The 22,746-nt window shown below is 36.6% G+C and overlaps 1 protein-coding gene across 1 annotated transcript in view; it reads right to left on the bottom strand.

Annotated features, from left to right (window-relative positions):
• Positions 1–22,746, bottom strand: part of LGR5 (leucine rich repeat containing G protein-coupled receptor 5) — a 91,472-nt gene that overhangs the window by 41,928 nt on the left and 26,798 nt on the right. The window contains exon 2 of the mRNA XM_014879546.2: positions 12,081–12,152. Within this exon, the coding sequence (XP_014735032.2) occupies positions 12,081–12,152 (72 nt within the window). The remainder of the gene's footprint in view (positions 1–12,080; positions 12,153–22,746) is intronic.

Below are 22,746 nucleotides of genomic sequence, written 5' to 3'. Positions count from 1 at the left end.
CCCACAGCACCTTTTTGCTCTGCCATTTTAATGACATGATTGCACACAATTCTGGACATAAGCTTGGCATGAACCAGAAAGTTATAAGTTTGCAAAACTTTACTGGAAAAAAAAAAAAAGAACGTGCAGGTATTGAGATTTTCACTTCAGTTACTGCTGTGAGTGTCATATGGAAAACTTGATAAAGAGCAGAAATCCAGACCCACATGTCTGAAGACTCAAGAGCGTGTTCTTTCAGGCTGCCACCCCTTCTTCACTCATAATTGAGGTAATGCAAGCTGTGGAACACACTGCATGTTAATAGCCCCTGTTTGAACTTAATACTCTTCATAAAGTGGGCTAGCTGAGAAAATCAGATCTATTTAAGAGCTCCAGGAGAAGGGCTGTGGCAATTACCAAGCATGCATCACCTGGCTGTAAATGCAATGCTGCAATATGATTGGGACACTGCACAGCTTTGAAGTTTTATTTTAATGTCTAAATACTTACTTTTCCCAGCTTTGGAGCATCTTTGTGGCTCTCTGCAGCAAGCCTTAATATTTGGCATTTTTTTGAAAATGTACAGCTATGTTCCTCAGCTGTTCTAAGTGGTAGTTACCTGAACTGTTAAACAGAAATGTAATTTTTCATTCTTGGGGTTTTTTTTCAGATTCCAACCCTTTAAAAAAAATATTGCTTCTTTTCCTTTTAGATCACAGCTTCTTAATTACTAAAAATGTCTTGTACAAACACTTTACATAGATGTAGAAATAATATGTTAAACCTTTTGGTAGGCATAACTTCTGTATTTACTCCTCATGAAGTTTCTTTCAACCTCAGGTCATTCTCGAAGTTTGGCTTTGAATATTTTTCAATTTGAAAAGAGCTCTCACTAATTTTACAGACAACACTTAGAACTATCTTATATGATATTCCTCTGCTGATGCAGCAGCAGAACATACTCGTCATGTACAGCCCTATGCATTTCAGCATAAGGCTACATTAAGTATATCATAAATGCTATGTATGGATATGTATGTCCTTGTAGTTCTCTCACCAAGCAACCTGACAGTGTCAGAAAAGGCAGACATCAGGCAACAACTATTTTTGCTGCAATGGTGCTGTGTCTGACCTTCATTCACCATGCTCAACCCTTTTGCATAATGCACTTTTCATGATTTTCTCTGGAGCAAGCTCAGCAAAAGCACCTATCTATTCCCAATACATGCTATGAAACCACTTCTGATACAATAGTAGCATCTTCCCAGCCCATTAGAATTTCCCAGCACTAGTATTTGGTCAAAACCAGCAAAAATTATTCATTTGGATGGTTGTCTAGTTCTTTTAGTATTCTTGGATAAAAGTTAGCACATCAGTCCCTCATGGCATGCTGCAAAGCTTGGGAAATTAGGTTTATTTATTCCCGATAATTTTTAATGTCTTCCTTGCAGCATTTTATTGCTATTACTGTGTTTCTATTCTCAGCCTGGGCATAAGGGAAAATTCATCCCTTTTTTGACACTAGAGCATGTATCAAGTGTCTACCAGGGTTTACTCTTCTCCACTTCAGGATTTTTTTTTCCATTACCTAAATTATTTGAAGGAAGCTGCCCTGTATTTTACTGAATTTTGGATGTACTTTGGATAGTAATTTTAGTCTGAATGGGTAAGTATAATTTTCCCTAAACAAATGAAAATGGGCACAGTCCCTATAGCTGAGTAGTTCTTTTATTTTAAGCATTTCTGACATTAGTTTAAAAATCTCTCATATTAGAGAAATCCCATTAAGTACATTCAGGCTTAGACATATCACAACTCTTTAATGAAAAAGTAATCAAAAATGAGCCTATTTTTTGAGATAAGTTGTTTTAGATTTAGATTTTACTTGCACTGCTTTGAATAACCTTGCAAATTAATGGAAGCTGGAAAAGTTTACAGAGAAGAGCCACCACATATCTCCTTCAGCACTTGTTACTTGTCATGCTTGGAGTAAGGATACTTTTGCCTTAGGCATAGTTTTTATATTACTGCAAGTTTCTTTCTAAAAGATGTAAAATAAATGAGTGGCGAGGAAAGCAAGTGGCCTCCATACTTTTAAATGGCAGTAATTTATAAAGCATCTTTCATTTCCACTGAGCTGTGCTCACTGCTGGAATAGTTGTAGTGCTGTAGGTCATGTTCATGGTCTGTGTTCACATCTAAGAAAAGGTGTGTCTGGCTCTCCTTTGAGTGCTCCCCATCTGCCGAGCCCTTGGACATTTCTGACCTCTCCTGCAGTGTCACAGTTCTGAGAAATGGTGGCCATTCAGTCAAAAGAACATGCCTAGACACGCTTCAAAAATCGTCAGAAACTTTTTTCTTGTTTTCCTTTGATTTTCTGAAAAGAAAATCTTCATTCATCAGAAAGAAGCAAATAAATACGAGTTGTGACTGAGAACAGTCAACTTTACATTTCTAGTACAATAATTTTTCTTTGCCAACTCAAACCAGCTTTTTGTGTGGATGTTTTTTGCACCAGGACAAACCTTACCTGGTACGAAGCATCTCCTCTATAACTGCTGGGATGAAGGTGAACTTGAAACACTATAAAGTATTCTCTACAGATAAGAAAACTGTGGCATTTAATAATGAAAACACGTTTCTACTAACTGCAGAAAAAAACCTGTACGACTCTAACCCAGCTACTTCTTAGTCTGCAGAAGACTGTGACAGTACAATATTAGCAGTGGCTGCTTTCCTTCTCTGCTTAAGTAAGATCTAGTTCAGCAAATGCTGATCAAGCAACTGTGAAGTGTGTTTTCAAATCTTCTAGTATCAAAACTAAAGAAAAGACATGAAAGGGAGGTAACTGTCTCCTTGGGAAAAAGCATATGTTTACATTGATCAATATTCATGCTGTGTTCTAACAGGTTAGCACAATGGAATTTTCTGGGCCAAGTTACTTATAAATATTGGAAGGTGCTAATACGTAGGAGAATAGATGACACTGGATCTCAGTGTGACTCAACATATAATGGGAATAAACAATGTAAAAGAAGTCCAGCTTCACTATTACAAAGTGAAAATATAGTGAAACTGTTGTAATTGTATTTCAGAACAGATACCATTAAGTAGAAATTAATGACTGATATTTCTGATAAATATATTTGACTCTCAGTATTTGCCAATAAACTATGATATGAATACCAGACTGACTCAATGTTTCTAGACTAATGCCAGTGCATGCCCTTTAATACAGATTAGGTTATATATCATTGCATCACTTGTGTTGCATTATATTTAAACAGTTCCCATGGAGTGCAATATCCTGTACAGAATGGAATTGTGAGTGCAATCTGAAATCATTCTTCAGCTGTGCAAAGGTACAGAGGGATTTCTACAAGAATAATTCTGTGAACTAGAATCCTTTCTGTTATGTCTCTGACTCTGCATTTTACCTCTGTTCACTAATTGGTTTGCTGATTTTATTTAAGGAATGAGAGCAAAGACTGCACATGCTAAGACAATCTTACTATGGATATGTTATATATATGACTAGGTTAATATCAACAGAGTCACAATCCAGTCAGTTTTATATTTGTATATTTTCTTGGAAAACATATTCATCATTTACTCCATTATATGCTGCAGCTAACCTCTCCAGACACAAAATTGAGAAGAAATCGGGTAGAAGAATCTTGTTTTTGTGAATATAAATTGAAACTTCAAAAGGCCTGAGACAGTGAAAAACCCCAAAAGATGGGACTGTTCTGCTCTGTGTGGTACCTTCCCAAATTTGGTGCTAAAACACTAGTATGTAGAAAATTCCATAAAAATTCATGCAATCATGGACTGTGTCCTTTATACCTTGTGTACAGATAAGAAACTCTCTTTTGTAATTTGAAACTTCTTTCTTAAAAGCCTGATCTGCCTCCTCCAACTGCCGTAATTGTTCTGGATACCTGATAAAGATCCATGGTGAAATATCAGTCTCATTGAAGTCTGGGGAAAAATTTGTGCTGACACAAGGAGAAATGGGGCTCTCATTTGCATCCTGCCACAGTATCATATTTGCCAGTAATTTACCTTTCTCTGAGGAGCTGCACCAATAACACTGCTATCAATCCTAAACCTACTACCCCAATTTCTAATGGAGGAAACAGCTATTGGAGGGAACAAAAAGAAAACGAAACTTTTTCTTGAACAACTTGTTCTGGTATAAAAATTGGCCTTTGTTCAAGGAAGAATTTACGACTCTTGAATCTTCTTGTCTCAATTTTGTTTCTTGTTAAACTTTGTTAAAGGTACACAAGCACACAACTACACGTATGTTTACTCCACTTATATATATATAAGTGAAGTAGTCAATATATAATTTATATATTTTTATTTCTAATTATATATTGATAAATAGGTGACATGAACTGCTACTTACATCAAAAACGCTTTGACAACATGGGTATTCATATAGCACTTAACCAAAGTCACCTAAAGTTTTGAGATAAGAGTTTAATTTTCAGGCCAATGAAATAGAAATGTATGAATTAATGGGTGATTAATTACAGTGTTAATAATCCATGGATGATATCAGCACATATTTCAAAAAGTTCTTTAAGAATTACTTTGCTAGCCTAGAAATTTAAATGTTAGTCTCTATTTTAATTCTCTTTTTATATTTCAATCTGTCATGTTAATTAAAACTATAAAATTACAGTAATATAAAAAGAAATGTGAGTCAAATAATCTATAAAAAATCTGATGCTCAGAGAGATCAAAGAAGAAAATGTAAAGATATTCTCCTTTCTTTAAATAAGGGGAGGAGAGTGTGCAAGTCATAATTGTGCTGCATGTTACATTTATTGCTACTTACAGTTTACTTGGAAATTCAAATATAACACAGTCTGCTCTTGCTTTAGGGCCTAATTGCCTTTTAAAATGCTTGTGCCAAATTCTCACAGGGTGTAAACTGGAATAACTCCAACAAACCTAAAGCAGTTGGAATGAAATGAGCGTGTATTTGATCTTGAACTGGCTTTGATGAAATAGATCATAGATTTTTGTCAGTTTAGAATATGGTTCAAAACATACTGTTTCTTTCTCCACGTATAAAAGGCACAGACTCTTTCTGCATCTGGCATGGCTGTGATGCAATCACTGCTAAAGACAATTGATCTCTTCCTTTGTGAAGCTGTCCCTAGCCAGTGCTGACAGCAAGCAGGTCCTTCTGCTGAACGGGAATCCAAGTACCTGCCTTCCAACTGCAGCAAGGAAAACTCTCAGGAGGGACTCCAGCATTGGCCAGAACATCCCACATTGATTCCCAGCAGTGGATCCCATGGATACAATCATTAAGAGGCATTACTTCTGTGTTTGAAGAATGTTGCCACCAAACACAGCTCCCAGAATGGTCTTAAAATTGTTAAAATTTCTTTCTTGGTATTTAAATGTTACAGCAAGATGGAGCAATAAACGGTGGATCATATACATAATATTTCCTAGGCTGGGTCTCCCAAGTGTCATTTACACTTTTGATGCTGATTTTGGTTTTATCCCAGTAGTGTCAGTATCATCAGAAAAGGCAGGAAATAGTAATCATTGATAGCAGGAACTGGCTGAAGTGTACTGCAATACCATCAAACTGAAAATAATAAAATATGTGTTAGCTGTTTAGTCATTTCAGTGTGATAGGCAAAGAACACAAATTATATAGATCCAGATTTTGAGATTGCTGCTGTTTTCTGCATGGTTCAATGAGGCAACATCAATGAATTACTGGAGGAATTAAAGCTACTCCTTTTTGGAAATGCAAAAAACAACTTAGAGGGAAGAATTTGGTTCTACTGTGCTTGAGAACCTATTTGATATAAATGTGACATGGTCTGAATTCCTTACCCATCATCCTAAGCACGTGAAAAAACTGACCCAGGTAGGTACCAAAAGTTCTCCCTGCACTGAAACTAAGCAGTCTACAAACAGGCTGAACTTCCACTGACGAAAAAAAGGAAATTATTTCTGCATACTTGCTACTGCAGTACACACAGAATGTGTACGACTTAAATTAAAATCCTGCCTCAGGATCTACAGATAGCACACTTCACCCTAGTTTAATTAAGTGTAATGTCACTATCTGTATTGATCGCAAAACACAAAAAGCACTTCCAATGACTCTTTTTGATGTTCTAAACCAGTTCTTAATGAATATTGCTGGATAATAAATTACAAGTACCAGAAAGCATTTATAAGCTACAAGCCAAAACCAAACTTCAACAGACTCAAGAGTAATGCAGCAGCACTGACAAGGTCTCTTGGATTTCAACCTAGAACATTTATTGCTTCTGCTTGCAAGCATATCTGAATATTTTCAGTTTTCTTTTATCTTTTTCTACCCTACCATCTCCCCTTCTTCCCCTTTACCCCACAGATGCACAGCAGTTCCAATGTCAAGGCTGCTCCGTGCAATTTGCATTAACATTTCCAGAATAATTATCTGTCAGCACAAACTATTCAACAAGCAATGTAAGCAGCTCTGATTTAGTAAGGCATTTGCTCTGTTGTTTTTCTCTCTCCCTCTCTTCTTTTTTTTTTTCTGTTCCTCATCTTGTTATTCTTGATAAGATGGCCAAAAGTGCAGTTTGGAGGATGTCAGGCTGACACATCCACATGGGCGAGTTCTTTGTTGTTACTCATTTTGGGGGCATCAAAGGGATGGCATCAAAGCCAGTGAGAGCTCCAGAACACCAGAGCCCTTTTGTGGAAGTAAAGGTTACAAGTTGTTAGCTCATACAGTAGGAATCTTCTATGCTTGGGTTTGTTCTTTTCTAGTAAACCTAAACTGTGCATGCAAAAACTAGGGGAGAAAACCATTGCCATTGTTTCCAACTGATTAACTAGGTAAACATCTTCTTACTGTTTTTACCAACATATTTCAAGGCAACTGGTGCAATTCCCTCTGTCAGGACTTTGCCTGCAGCTCTATATTAAAGCAAAGCTGGGAAACCACAGTCCTCAGGTATTAATAAAATCTGTCCTGCAGCAACAGAATTTACAGTGTGCTGTGGGCCATTTGCTGGGCTGGTGACAGATACTTGCTGACAAACACCATGTATTGAACACAGTGACACAGTCTGATCCACGTGCATGCACACATGAAGTGAAGAAACCAAATTTGCAATTTATACGAAGAAACTGAATTCACAACTCAGTTGTTAGATTGTGCACCACTCTGAAATTATCTAGGGCATCACAAGTCATTTAATAGTGACAGTTCTTGAAACTAGCTGACAGAGGTGACACAAACCAATTTCCATCAGGACCAGCTCTGCTACACCCTGCTGTGCAAGAACTAAAACTGGTATTGAAGTGACATTGGCATGTATGGACAGTTTGAGACCATTAGATGATACACTGTTTTTATTTTAGTTCTGCATGTCAGTTGCCAGGATTTTTACTCTTGCATTAGAAGTTTTCAAATTTATGCAGATGAAGCTTTAGGAAATATTTTAGTATTTAATGATAATGTTCCAAGATTGTTGAAGTAAATTACATTAATCCCCCACTTTCTCAAAAGTTTTGGAATATGACTGCAGCATTTTCATGTTTTCTACCAGCTTATGTCATAGTTAAAAAAAAAAAAAAAAGTACAGAATCTGTTTTCAATGCTAGTCACAATATGTCTGCCCCAGTACAAAAATAAAGACTGTACAGGACCCCCAGAGCAAATGCTCTCAGGTTGCAAAAATGTACATGACCACAGATCTCAGTCCCATGGCTCAGAGTCAGTGAGGAAAAGAACACCTAATTCCCATTAACCCATAACCAAATTCCCATTGAAAACCTCTTTGCAGCAAGAAAGAGCAAACAGAGGGAGAAGTAAAAAGAAAAAACAGAAAACCAGCCCATAATGGATCATGCCTGGTAATTTAGGACTTCATTTTCACATATACAGTGGCTTCTTGATCACTTTTGGAGTGTAAAGGGATTTGAACACAAATCATGGTAAAATTCACATAGTGCATCTTATGTATTGTATCTGCAATTTTGCACTCCTGTATTACCGTCAATTGTACTTTTAAAGGCACTTTTGCCTCAGAGACCACAACCATAACGCCAAGATCAATCTATAAAACTGTAGATCTGTTTATTTGATTTTAAGATTATTTTAAAATAACCACGTGTGTCAGAAAACATTCTTGCACTTGTATGTAGAGTGTGAATAATTTGGGATGACTTCACAGTTTGATTTTGTAGAAGAGAGGCTATTTTGGACTGTCCTGCTCTGTAGTAAAGTAATTGTAATACAAAGGTCTTTTGTTGCTGTTTTACTAAAACACCCAATTTAAGTTGCTGAAAAATAGCAATGTATTAAATATCACTTGAAGCTTCACCTATCTGTGGAATGTTCCTGTGTTTAAAATTAAAATGAGAGCCTTATGCATGTGCAGTGTGGGTGTCTGTGCATATATTTATGCATATATATGTATATGTGGATATATGTCTAGTTGGAGAGATTTTGTAGGTAAGTCTGATTCAAATAGTTTTAAATTAGTATTGGCTTTCTTCCTCACATTTCATTGAGACATTAATTTATAAAATAAAATAGTTTCAGGCACTGCTTTGAAGTGTAACTAACCACAAAATGTTAGGTCTGCACTCAGATGTAGCTGCCTCTAATACTGTTAAGAGTCCCACCCTTTAGATTTTTTAAAAAACCTTTTTTCCATGCATTACTCTAATTCACTGTCATATTAGAACAGGCATTCTACACATCGTCTATAATGACATATGTCGAGAAATAATCCACATGAGAGTGAGTCTTGGATTCGGTCAGACTGATAAATATCTGCAGTTATTTTGAATTTATAATGAAGAACAGTGTTGTACAAGTTCATGCAGAGCAACTTGCTGATAATCAAGCACCTGAAACACTTCTTTCTTGGTGGGAGTTCTGTCATATATGCTTTAAGAGAAAATTAAATCTGAAAGGCCCATCATTGTCACAAATAAAAGATTTTGCTCAGAAGTATTTTTTTTGAGATTTAGAAAGTCCCAAGTCTTCAACGTTTTCCAAAATTTTCCGAGGAACATGCACCTCAAACACACTTGCAATATGCTTTACTTCATCATAGTGATCATAGTCTTTGATTAAGTACCAGTCATGATTATCAGGTTTGCAAGAATGCTGCATGTCTCAGAGGACTCTAACCTTGGCTAGAAAAGTGAATCAGATTCAGCCTGGAAGGCCAGAACTGGCTAAACAGACCTGTCTTATATGCCACTGCTTTGGAATCCAAACAATTAGTTTAACTGTTTTAACAAAACCTCAGCTCTTTCAGGGTAATCACTTAATAGTATTGCCAAACCAGGCATTGAGGATGTAACATCTAAGCTAAAATTCAGTGGTTCAGTCATGAGCTTTTATCAGATTTTTGAGCCGGATCTGTAATAAAGGGATTAGTAAGACTTTTTTCAACCCTAGAAAAACCCTAAAAGCTGCATTTCAAGCTCCTGCTGTTGTGTACTTCAAAGACCAGAGGGACATTTCTAAGATGGATTTTAATTTTATCAAACATTGCTTTAGTAAAGATCTCATAAACTCTTATTCTAAAAATGTCCGAATTATGGGCTAAGTAATGTTTTCCAAGAGTACCTTTTAACTGAGCCACACAAACAAAAACCACAGATTTCTCAGGTAAACTAGAAAAAAAATCAAGTGGCAATGCCTGGATGGGAAAAATAATTTTCATATGTATCATCACCACTCAAAAATTAATACATGGGAGCATGAGAATTACAATGGTTGTTCTCCCCTACTTTAAAACGGAATAAAATATTTCCTTTCCATAGTCTATACTTTTTTCTATGTAACACTAGGCTGAATTGCATTGCATGCCTCTGAACATCAAACAACATCTCAGCACAATGAAAAGTTGCCTCACATCAGCTACCTCACAACTTCCAAGGCTTCAGTTTTTTAAGCTTATTTTAAAAGTGAATACAAACTAGAAGGATTTAATGAAACAGCATTAAATTAATGAGAAATAGAAGTGATTGGCTAGTGTGAAACAAATGGAAGAGTTGACTATGCATATTTAAAAACATTTGCACAGTAAAAAAATAAATACCTTGCTGGTGCTTCCAGCAATGAAAGACTGGAATTACTTAATTTGGAGTGGCTTGTTAAAGAATAAAGGTTTAATATTTCCAGTGAAAAAGGTAGGCCCAGCACAAGGAGAAGGCAAGAGCACTTTCAAAGGTCTTGATCAGGAAGATGATACACACCACAGAACAGTTTCTCAGGCACTGACTTAAGTCTTACAATTTCGGGCATTTAGCTGCCTAGGGAGGTGGAGTCACCATCTCTGGAGGTGTTTAAAAAAATACTGGATGTGGCACTCAGTGCCATGGTTTAGTTGATAAGGTGGTGTCAGGTCATAGGTTGGACTTGATCTCAAAGTTCTTTTCCAACCCCACTGATTCTGTGATTCTGTAATCTAATCATAAAATGAAAGAGTGAAGGTAACCTGGCTGTATTACAATTTCCTTCCAGAAAAAGCCCAAACTTGTGTTTAAATTCTTTCCTTTAATGGCTGGAGAGCAGTTGGGTTGGAAGGTTTTAGTAGGGTTATTACAATTGACAGGAGATTGGACAACCAAATATGAACATGATGAAGATCTTCATAAGCAGGAGATTTGAGGCATATGCACAGAATATTGTTAAAACTTGGTGTGTGACATCCCTCTGTATTATGTACCTGTTCATTACATTATTTGAAAGCAGTAATGGCAAGAAAGATATAGATAACCAAAGAAAAGGAGTAAGTAGAGGAAGAGAGAAAGAATAAAATTAAATAAAGCTTTCCAAATAGAAGTGCTGAGAGTAATAAAAATAAGACAGGAAAGGAAGATCTGCTTGAAAATTGAGTATTGTCCAAAGTTAGCATACAAAATGATTTTAAATTTTTGGTTTGGTAGGGTTTTTTTGTTTGTTGGTTGGTTGGTTTTTTGGTTTGGTTTGGTTTGGTTTGGTTTTTTTGTAGATGCTGGCTAGAAAGACCAGGTGGCAAAATTCAACTGTGATAACAAGGACTGTAAGTTGTCAGTGCAATACCCACCTAAATTGCAGAGGACTGTACACATTTCACAGCTTAAAACAGACCATATCTTTGCAAGAAGGGTAGCACCATGACTTTGCAGATCATACATGGGTTTTATGGCATGTTAGCAGCTAAGCATGCTAATAAAAAAAAGCAGGTTTTCAGTTTTAAAAACTTAAAAGCCACATTTCATAAAAGGCTTTTAATCAATATTTAGAGGTACTCATGCAAATACAGGCGCCAGCTTTTTTCCACAAGATCTATAGTGCATCAGTTATAGAGTCTCCATCACTCCTCAGAAACCTACATTTTCTTTTAAGCCTGGGCCATTATAACTAGAGTCACTGCCAAATCCAGGTCTCATGAATGCACAATACTTTTCACTTTTGGTTAGTTCACCATCACTTCAAGCCAACATTCCTCTTTTGATGTTGTGCTTGATCAGCTAGTTTTCGCACTGCGCTTTTTCCCCGCGGTGAATGTAGTAGATAGCGTAACTAAGCTTTTTCAGGATTCTGCACTCTACAGTCAGCCTTCAGGGATGCTAGGTTTAAGAGTAAGGAAACAGTAATTAGAAGTGATTAGGACAAGAAGCCTCCATACTATGAAATGTGGACTCAATTGTCCTTGACACTGACAGAACAAGGCAGCAGGTTTTGGTTTTGATTACAGCTTTACTTGGGATTTTAATAAACATGAGCCAGTATTCAAACTTTTAATATCCTGCTGCTTAACTATTTCCAAAAAGCAATCCAGCTATTTTAAACAGTCCTTGTTTAAAAATTTTAATTTGTTTGGCTCTGTCTCTGCTTAGAGAAGTTGTAGCCTCATGGTAACTCTTTTATAAGTTCATTTCCAGAATCACAAGCAATTGGTTTTTTTTCAACTAAGTGTTTCCGCATGTGCCAAAAGTGTCAGGCTGACAGCTTTCCTGCACTGTTTTATCTGGTTCCCACAGTAAGTATGAGAGACAAACACAGGAATGTGTCTAGTGCTGACTATGCCCATCAAGGATACAATGATACTTACAGCTCTTCCAGGAAGCGGAGATTGTGCACAGGGTTTGAGGGCAGCTTAGTAATGTTGTTCATACTGAGATCACTGTAGGGGAAAACAGACAGAGACTTAATATGGCATGCCACAACTGTGGCATCCAGCTGTTCATTCCACACATTTTTAAGTGCTACATTAATAAAAATTAGTTCCTCTGCCAGAATTGATGAATCATTATCTACTTAGCACATTAAACATTCCTTTTTCGTACGAACACAGCTTTGTCAAACCAATACAGGCTGTGGCATGTTCCTCATTTCCAGAGATTTTGGAATGTTTTATCACGCTCTATAAATCAGCTGGAACACTAAACAACACTTTTAGTCTACATAATTTTAATAAACCGCTGTACTATATTAAAATTTACTTGGAGTAGTAAAGGAAAATTACTATGATTTTTGTTGTTGTAGTACTGTAGTATACTTGGTTTACTAAAGTAGACAGGCAAAAGCAAATTGATACAATCTATCTGCATAATCCTTAAAATTTCATTAATATGGAAACGCTGTGCTTTTGCCATACAGCGTGTTGCATGGTCATACTGATCTGCCTTGCTTCACACAAGCACATCTCAGGTGTCCCCAAAATCCAACCTCACTTACAGAAATGACATATTTTCAAAAAATAAACATTCCTTTTTTGAGTGTTCTTTTGTTATAGGTACTCAAATTGCATTAAATAAGTGAAATGAACCATAAAACAAGGGTGTAATGTGATCCTGCTCTGTAACACACTTCCTGGTGGGGTTCCATGGTAGTTCCTGGTACAGGAAACTACCAGCCATATCAGCTCTGTCAGAGCTCATTCAAGCTATGTTTTAGACTAAATTTCATAGAATACTCTTTTATTCTTAACTTGCCTTTTCATTGTTTTCCACTGTCTTCCCCATGCCCTATAGGATCATTATAATTGCTTTTCATTGAGCACCAAGATTGTAAACAAATGGCATAATAGAATTTGGTGTGGAAGAGACACAACTGTATCAAAATTTCTGTAGATTCTTAAAATAAAATTAGGAGTGACCTGCATATTTTATGCAGTACAGTATACAGTAATTAAAACAGTAATTTGTACAGTAATTTAAAACTCCCCACTATTTAAACATATCTATGCATTTGTAGCAGTGCTTATAGTTTCCAGCTACTTTGGGTACTATTTAGATAACTTTATTTCTTCCAGCTGTTGAGAGCTTACAAGGTAAATAAGTTATCTGTACTTTGGTGGGTAGGCATCCTATTCCTACTCCATCTAGTTCTTATTACTCACAGTCTGTTTCACATTACAGAATATATGCTTTTAGTCAGCATAGTTAATTTAGATGTTTGATCTTCTGGTGAATTTTAAAATGTATAATTTAAAAACATACTTCACATAGAGATTTTGAAATAAAGGAAATGTGTTAATACTTTACAACAATTATCAAATCACTGTTGAGTAAGGTTTCTGCATTCACTTCAAAATCAAAGTATAATTTGAGAAATGTGTACTTATTAAATTCGTTTTTCACTGTAACCCTTTATCACCTAATTCTTTCATACTGTTTAGCAGGTTATTGCCCTTTCACTTTGATAGAGGCTCAAAGGATTTATTCTGGCAAAGGAACAAAAACATGGATTTATTTGGCAAAAGAAAAACTCATCCAGGTAGTGAATTATATACTACTGAATATTAAGATAAACCCAGTATTTTAACAAGATCATTTTGATTATGATATTTTCAACACATGTCTTAATGGGTTTTTGAAAACATGCCAAATCACATTTTAGACTTAAAAAGTCAGCCCTGGTGGAAGATGGGAATGATTCCTCTTCAGACACACACATATTTAGGACATTCTACAAGCCCAGCATTAACCAATGCTCTGGCTGATGAGACAAACCTGAAATCTGCTTTTCTAGTGTATTAACTTCTATTGCTAGTAGGCAGGACTTGTCTGCCTGTATCACCCACAGGACCCCATGACTAACCAGTCAGAAGCAGTCTACTGACCAGACCCTAATATCTTAAGAGGATTAGAACAAGAGAAGGTGGCTTTCATTATGTGCTTTGATGCCCAAGGAGAAAATCAACAATAAGTGCATTTTCCTTAATAACATCTTTAGACCCTAGAGGTGGATTTGCCAAGAGTGAACTGCTATGTCCTAGTCTCCTTTCTGGACTCCACTCACGTGGTAAAGTATGTGTTACCACATCATATGATGGAGGAGAACCTCTCCTTTTCCCCAGTGTACACCACAGCAATTTCTATCTTTTTTAAACGTACCAGTTAAATAATTTCCTTCTTTTAGATTGGTTAATTTTTTTTCCCACGATTCTTTCCTTGGAACATAAGAAAAAAAGGTGTTTTTGTGCAACCGAATTATTAAACATTACCTATGCATATTTTGCAGAATCATGGAATTGTTTGGGTTGGAAAAGACCCTTCAGATCATCCAGTCCAATTGTTAACCCAGCACTGCCATGTGCTCATCACTAAACCATGTCCCTAAGTGCCACATCTACGCATCTTTTAAATATTTCCAGGGATGGTGGAGGTAACAAATTATTCTCCAAGCTGGCTCAATAATCTCTTTTTAAATTAGCTTTTAACATACCAGCAACTAATACACTGTTGGTTTTTCCTGGGATATTTTTTCTTTCTCTTATATTTACATATATCTATGTCACAAATAATGGGCAATGTTGGCAATGTGCTATTCTTGTAGCTGTAAGGGTTTAAGAATAAAGGCAGACAATGCTAGTGAGAGGTAATGTATCTGATGAGGCTAACTGACACAGTTGGAAAAAATGAGAAACTTTCAGGCACAGAAATCAAAACTCTCTACTTCTTCCAGCTGTACCAGTTGGCTAAATAGGTGACATTATTTCTCCCTAAAAAACCACACATCCCTTACACTGGCAAAGCAGTAGTTCATCTGTGCTCACAGTTTTTAGATCCAGGATATTCTTTTGTTTCAGAATTACCATGGATGCATTTAATTAAATTTTTGTTCACTGGAATGACTAAGGGAGACAAGTGCCATGGCAGAAAGTTACTTCTGGGGGGATGCTCAAAGAGTTAATGCAATGCAATAGTCACTGGGTCTCGTGTGAGCAATACTGCAAAATTTGGGCTTCTGAACAGAAATTTCTCACAGTGCTCTAGAGACAAATAAAGGAGATTCTCAGCATTTTGGTTTGCTAGCATTTTGGACCATCCCGCCAAAAAGACATGGCTAGGATGAGATTTACAGCCATTAGCTAGATGAAGCACAGCTAACAGCCAGTAACAGCTAGGTGGTAAACTATGAAAACCAATCACAATTGCAGTGGGTATGTCTTATATCCTGCACATATGACGGGTTCTTTCCTTCAAATGGGTTTTCTGATTTCTCCTTTCAGTGCTGGCCTGTAAAAATTAGCACTCTATTCACTCTGGGAAAGAGAAGGAGATGAAAGCTGGCTTGCGCATCAGCATTTGCAATGTAATGCATAAAAATATTAAAATCAAGGTACTAGAACTTTAACTATCCTCAGTGGAATGGTTCGGATTTTGTATCAAATCTTGGCAGACTCTTACAACCTACTGTGATGAAAAACTTAGAATTATTTGAATACTGAAAATCTTTAAACGAGTCAGTGTAACTGAACTATTCCCATCTCCCAGAATCACAGCACATACAAACCCCACTGAGGACAGTGGGAGCAGTATGGTAAGAGTATACCCTAATTTACAAATGCTCTGAAAAGAGACAGCCATAGTCTCACGAGTAGGCTGGTGAAAACCACGATGAGCTGCCATATTGTACTGAAAAGGTAATACATTATTCTGAACAGTGAGATGAATGCATTGTCCCTTCTCCTATCAGCATTCCTGCAGCCTCTTTCCAGCTGCTGACTATAAAAGCAATATACCAGCAAATGAAACTTTCATCTTTTCAAAAGATAAGAAGCTTTGCTTTAGTGACTGCATTGGCAACATGGCTCACTATAATGATATTTATACACTGTGCCAATCAATCACCATGCAGTGTCTCTGATGACTTGTTAAAGGAATCTGATTAAATCTTTGAAGACCAGAAAATACTGAAAATTACACCATGTATCCATCTGTTGTTTTCTCTGGGTGAGTAGATGAGAAAATTCTGAGCATTTGCAAAACAGCAACCAAGAAGGCAAATACAACAGGTCTTTGTTTCCCTCAGTTTTATTGTCCGGGCATAAACACCCTGAAAAAACATCCAGTTACCATCTTAAAAGTGAGTACTTCACAATGAATTCCAGAAAGCCAGTAAAACAAGTTAAGTGAACTAGTCCTTAACATATAATAGATCAGTCTGCAGGCCACATTACTAATCTTTTATTTACTGTTATTGCAAGAGATGTTTCAGTGACTATTCATCTTGGAAGATCAGTTTTTTCACATTATATTTATGTCTTTTAAACGGAGAACAAAAGTATGCCTAGGGACACTGCAAAACTTCTGCTAGGCTACATGTTTATTATACTGAATGGTACAAACTTGTCTATCTATTCCAGGTCTAATACAATAATCCACTATTAAGGACAATTAATTTTGTAGCCTATTTTTTTAAACAGTTGCAACCTATTTGATTTTTTAAAAATTATTAAGACTTATTATTAGGATTATTAATTTTGATTCTTCTAAGCTTGCCTTATCCAAGATAACAATTCTTTTCATGGAAGTCTTTGAAAGATAAAGCACTCTCATAAAATATTGTCAATAGACTGAATGTAGTCCCTTAGTTGTTAACAGCTGAGAACAGTGTCTAAACTAAGACAATTTCCTTGATTCATTTACAGCAAAATTTGACACTACCTTACATGTATTAACACAAAATAATGAGAAACAGGTGAATCCTACTTCTGCTCTTCCCTTGCTCTGCCTATCCTTTTAACACAGAACTCTTGTTTCTAGTACTGGCAGAATACAGCTGAAGTTAACTCCACTGCACAATGGAAGAATATGCTGGTTATTAACTGCATGCCATCTACTGACGCAAGTGCTGCATCCATTATGGAAAGTACCTTCATATGCTACAGCTACATTAAGGAGATAAATCTATTTGCCCACACTGCAGTAATAGAAGTTCCTGTTTCTTACAAATAAATTGCTATAGATGTTTTCATTTGAGGGCATCAATAAATAAATAGATTAATAATTACCGTCATTTTGCAGAAAGGAAACTAAGACACCAAATGGCTAAGTGACATGTTCACAGACAAACAGATGTTTATATAACACAGAGGAAAATGACACTGATGATGAGTGGTCCAGCACCCTTCTCATTAGATCACACTGTTCAGTCATGGCATTTACACCAATTTACTAAAGTACAGTGCATAAGCTGTCAACAGACTAAGAAAAAAAGACCATATTTTCATCTTAATGTTCCTAGATTACATTATCTTTCAAAGTCAACATGAAAATTGCTAGTCATGTGTTTGCATGTTTAATACACCCATGCAGAGCAGCACAGGGCAGAGTAGGAGCATGCATAAATAAGCATTGTAAGTGTTTTCTGACAATTAAACCATAGCACTTCTTTTCATAATTAGCTTCAAACTTCATCTGTGATTCTTTGAAGGATCCTATAGCAAACTATGATTAAGATATGAATTTCCACTAAATGATTCACATTTGAAGAGTACATCTCTGTATTTGGAAAAATCTTCTGGAAGAAGAAGTAGTAGATTAGCAGGAAGAAGCAGTAGAGAGAGCCATTATAGACATTACACAGATAAGGAAATCTCACTTTCAAGGTATTCAAGGTAAATAACAAGTGGCAATAGCAGGTATATTTCTGCCCTTCTGCATATTGATAATGAAAAATGCTATTGTTAAGTATTTAAAAATTCATTATCCTATGTAATATTATTTGTAATAGCAGATTAACAGCAACAGATCCCATGAAACAGGTTTGCATGGAAGGGGTGTAAGGCTAAAAGAGGATTGCTTGTTACACATTTGTTACAGAAAATTTTTGTTACTTGACATTGAAGCTCACTCTTTCCAGAGACTCAACTCCTTTGTATTAAAACATGCCCTGCAAAAAGCAAATGAGACTGTGTGGTCATGTGAGAAGAGACCCTGCAGTGAGCCTGTGTGCCTGCACACCTCACAGAGATTTTTGTGCCAGTGAACAGACACTACTCCCTCTGTCCTCTCACACCTTTCCTAGTCACACCAGCGGTGCTTGTTCCAGCCACTGCAATTGTAAACACATAGATATGGTAAGGATCAAGCACCTCGAACTTAGGGAAACCTCAGAGGTGATCCAGCAAGGTCAGGAGGGCTCTGTCTACATCTCTTCAGCGCTGTTGTGTACTGGCCCATATAACACTGGATCCCGGCAAACCAGGCTGATAGGTCACATCTGGATTCAACACAAAGTAACAAAATGCTTTGGCCAGACTTTTGCACTCCCAACACCTGCCACTGAGTTCCTCTGACAGCAAAATTTGGCTTATTACTGCAGAAGCTCTGTAACAGAGTGATTTTAAACACCATGTATTATTCGTGAACATAGGCAATTCTGCCATATAAACAACCATCAAAGTCTTACTTATATCTGGACTGCAGAACATTTGTAAAGCAAACAGTACGTGCATGATTAATCTTTTCAGGAAACAATTTTGCCATTCAGTTTATCCAAGACTCCAGCAGAGGGAGCAGGTCAGAGCAAACAATTAGGGTCAAAAAAAGAAAGTAAAGATCAAAGATCAGATCAAACACACCCAGTGCTGAATTAATCTGACAAGTATCTGACAAATCATTTTAGGTAAAAAGATTCTGGCTCTCCGCTTTTTTTCTTTTTATTTAGTATCATATGCATGATGCTCATTAGAAGAAATTAACCATTTCATTTCAAAGCTGATTAATGGCTGTTCATTTGAAGCTGAAGACTCAGTTGGCTCAGGAATCATTACCAGGGTAAGTTACAAAAACATTCCAGCATGCCAATCATTTACTGTACTTCACTCACATATTAAAAAACTTAAATAACAAAAGGAATATTTTATTATAGAGAAGCCAGCAGAGGCAATTAAAAAGAGGACTGAATGGAATTCCTCTTCTGCCCATGCCCACAGATCGTATTAGTACATTTTTACTTTGTGAGTTACTGCTTGTTTCTGCTGCACTGGTTCAAACAGATTATATGAGTACTGCATACATGATTAATCTTGTTCAAATACTGAAACAATACACAGCAGGAAGATAATATCAGTTTTTATCGTAATTTATGAAGACAACTACCAGCATGTTTATTGTGTTTTTCATTACTTGTTTATCAAGTACTGTTTATCTTATTTTGATGAAGAACGTCACAGTTAAATTGACAACAGATATTTATTAGACGTGACCAACTCTGGGAAAAAGAAACCCTTGGTTCTAGAATATTTTCTGCCATTCCAGATGTTGCTTATTTTTACAACTATTTGCTACATTAATGACAAAAATACTTTTTTTTCCCTTTTTTTTTCTCCTTCCCCTAAATGACTGGACCCATTCATTCATTTTAGAAACTGGGGGTCCAATTTTCTTCTATTTCCCTGTCTATAATTTCATCCTTCTGTTTTCAATGGGGCTGTTTCTAAATTATGGTTATTTATATGAAAGAAGAATGTACAAAAAGCACAGCATAGTTTGTTTATTGCCATGCTACACCTTGTCTACAGCAGAAACTAATTCAAAATATATCTGAACATAAGCAAAGATTCAAAATATAGCCCTAAAGTTATAAAATGCAATTTTTTAAATTAACTATTATGGCTCATCAGCAGTGAATTGGACTGAATACCTAACCATAAATTTTGTACAGCACAGATTATATGTTACACAAACCAATTTTAAAACTCATCTTCACCAAAATACTGAAAATTACTTCTGTGAGGCTTCTGAGGGTGAAAATTAATCATAACTAGTCTGATTTCATTCATAACAAGACACAATGTAAGTAATTTATTTTGTGATTTTAATTTACCTCAATTCCACAGCGCAGATTTGAAGAATTTAAATCCAAGCAGCTTTGAGAGCATCTACTATAAACACATTTCAACAGTGATGGTGGAAGCATGGGTATCTGGAGATCTGTGCACAACAGATCTGTATTCAGGGCAGGAAATACATCTCCTTCATTGCACACTGCAAAGGTCCCAAGGTACAGATGAGTGAGCTGGGTCCAGAGCTAGCAGATGCATTACCACGTTAGGTATCCTCAGAGAGACTCATTATCCCAGGTACAGAGGATGATCCTACGGCCGTTCCAATTTCAGAACACAGGACCTCTGCACAATGCCACTTTGTGTGACATAATGTAGCAGGTGCTGTGAATATATACATTGGGTACTCCCAAAATAGTTCTCTGCAAAATACATACACTCTAGGTGAAATTCTGGTTTGGTAAAGGAAATGGCAAAAATAAAAGTCAGCAAAGACGAGAGTCCATGTCTTTGATCTCAGCTGATTTGTTTTTTGTCAGATGATTTAGCAGTAAAATGCTGGTAAGTTTCTTCACTACTCTTATCCTGTGTCTCCATTTGCCTATGAATTGGTGCTGAATCATAGACCTGTTTAGGCTGGAAAACACCATTAATATTATCATGTCCAATCATTTTAGCAGAGCACTATCACTTCTGCTTTTATTACTGTTTAGTTGTACCTTGTGCTGTTGAACAGTAATTGAAGAGTTTCAGCAAAGAAAATCATGCTATGCTACATTATACCTACTAGAGTTCTACTTTAAAGTACTAATTTGATAATGTTTCATACTGTTGCTTACCTGAAATAACTATTTACAGACTCTTCTCTTTATTGCGTGGACAACCCAATGGATGTCATATTATCAACACACTCAGTTTCATTCAATACTGCTCTGGAAAGAAATTCGCCTCATCTCTCTCCTAAACCAGAACTGCTCATTCCTTGTAAAGATGCTGGTTAGCCACAGTTAGCAATTGATCTGTATTTAAAAAAATATTCAGCAGGGAAAAAAACTGGTTTTAATTGAAAGCAGTTCCCTGAATTGGTTCACTATCTTGGTGCTTGTGCCTTCTCAAGCCCAAATACAGAGGAGAAACACATAAGAAAGGTGAAGCAGAACTGTTTTATTTCAGTCGGAAGTTTTTTGGACTAATGCAGGCTGATCTTCTACCTAGGATGTAAATATTGTAAACACTCCTCAGATATAGGAAGTAGTGGATTTTTTAAAATATGCACATCTTCCCTTCATGTCTGACAGAGCTTTTTTGCTGAAACACAATAGGCCTCTAGATCTGCCAGCACCTGGCTGGCTGACAGGCTCTTCCAACACTTCCTACAGAGCTCAGAGGAATGACAGATCTGCTGAATCTTTCCCTGACTGGTTGGACACCCAAATTGCTGCAGCAGTAAGTGCCAAGAAATATGTAGCTTGATTCTTACAAAGATAATGCCCTTAAAAACACTGTATTTCTTCATCAGGTAATGATTTATTTTCTCTTAAGTAATCAAAATTCACTTTTATAATGAGATACCTTCACATGGACTGGTATAAAAGCCTTAATATACAAAAATTCCAGGCCCTTCATCTTATGCTGACATCACTTGCATCCAGTCTCCACACATTTCATTTGCTTGTAACTGATCAGCTGCCCTTCAGATAGGCAGACTACTGAAATACGTGAGCTAGCCTTAAACAATTCAGGTCAAGGAGCAGGGTTAAGATGTTCTAAGTCACCCTACCAAGGGGAAATCTCCAGTAGAGAGACTTCATGTGCTGTATTGGGCTGGCACATATTTTTCATGCATAACCATACTAGAAAGAACTGCACTCTTTCTAGTATAAAAATGCGTTCTCTTTTGAAAAATTATTTCCCTTCACAGCTTACATTAATGGGATCAGAGCTTTACAATTAATATGTGGAGGCAAAATACTTCAGAACTATTTCTACTGAGCTCAGCTGCACTGTTCAGAGGATAAGCCAATATTTAGTAGGAGCAGAGGCAGCACTCTGATCCAGAAAAAATGATCCCTATTTCCTTCCTTTTATTCATAGAGTTTACATAGCCCACTGTTTGGCAACCTCATTTTAAGGGCAATGACCCACACTTCTTGTGATTGTTATGATGATCAACAGAAAATCTCTTCAGGGCAAGCAATTAACTGGTGCTGTTCAGCCAAATCCTCTGCCCTGTCTCTGATTCAGGCTTCAAATATGAGTTTTGGATCTTCATGGAGACAGTACTGAACAATATCATAAAACATCAGTAGCCAAAACAAACCTTTACCAAATGTAAACCTTTGCTGCCAACTGTACTGCACCTGTGTGCACATGTGAAATAGTGTGTCCTAATACTGCACCTGTCTGGTCTGCCCATTTTACTCACAAAATGAACTTCCAAGATCTCTTTTTCTATTCTAAATGTTATAAAAATGTTCGAAACAATCAGTTGCCCTATTATTTACAAGTCTTAAAACCTCTAATACAGCAAGTCAATGTCAGCACTAGAACAGTGCCTGGGGGTAAACACCTGGCTCCACTGATTCTGGTAGCAAAACTCCCAGTGACTCCCATGGATGGAAGACATCATCCCAGGCCTACGAGTTCCTAATGCCAGGTTCTACCCAATAGACAGTATTTCACTGTTGTGTAAATTATG

Source organism: Sturnus vulgaris, chromosome 5 (genome assembly GCF_052056855.1).
Source record: "Sturnus vulgaris isolate bStuVul1 chromosome 5, bStuVul1.hap1, whole genome shotgun sequence".
NCBI classification, from domain to species: domain Eukaryota; kingdom Metazoa; phylum Chordata; class Aves; order Passeriformes; family Sturnidae; genus Sturnus; species Sturnus vulgaris.
The sequence above is the reverse complement of the archived record's forward strand: the minus strand, read 5'-3'. Positions and strand labels throughout refer to the sequence as shown.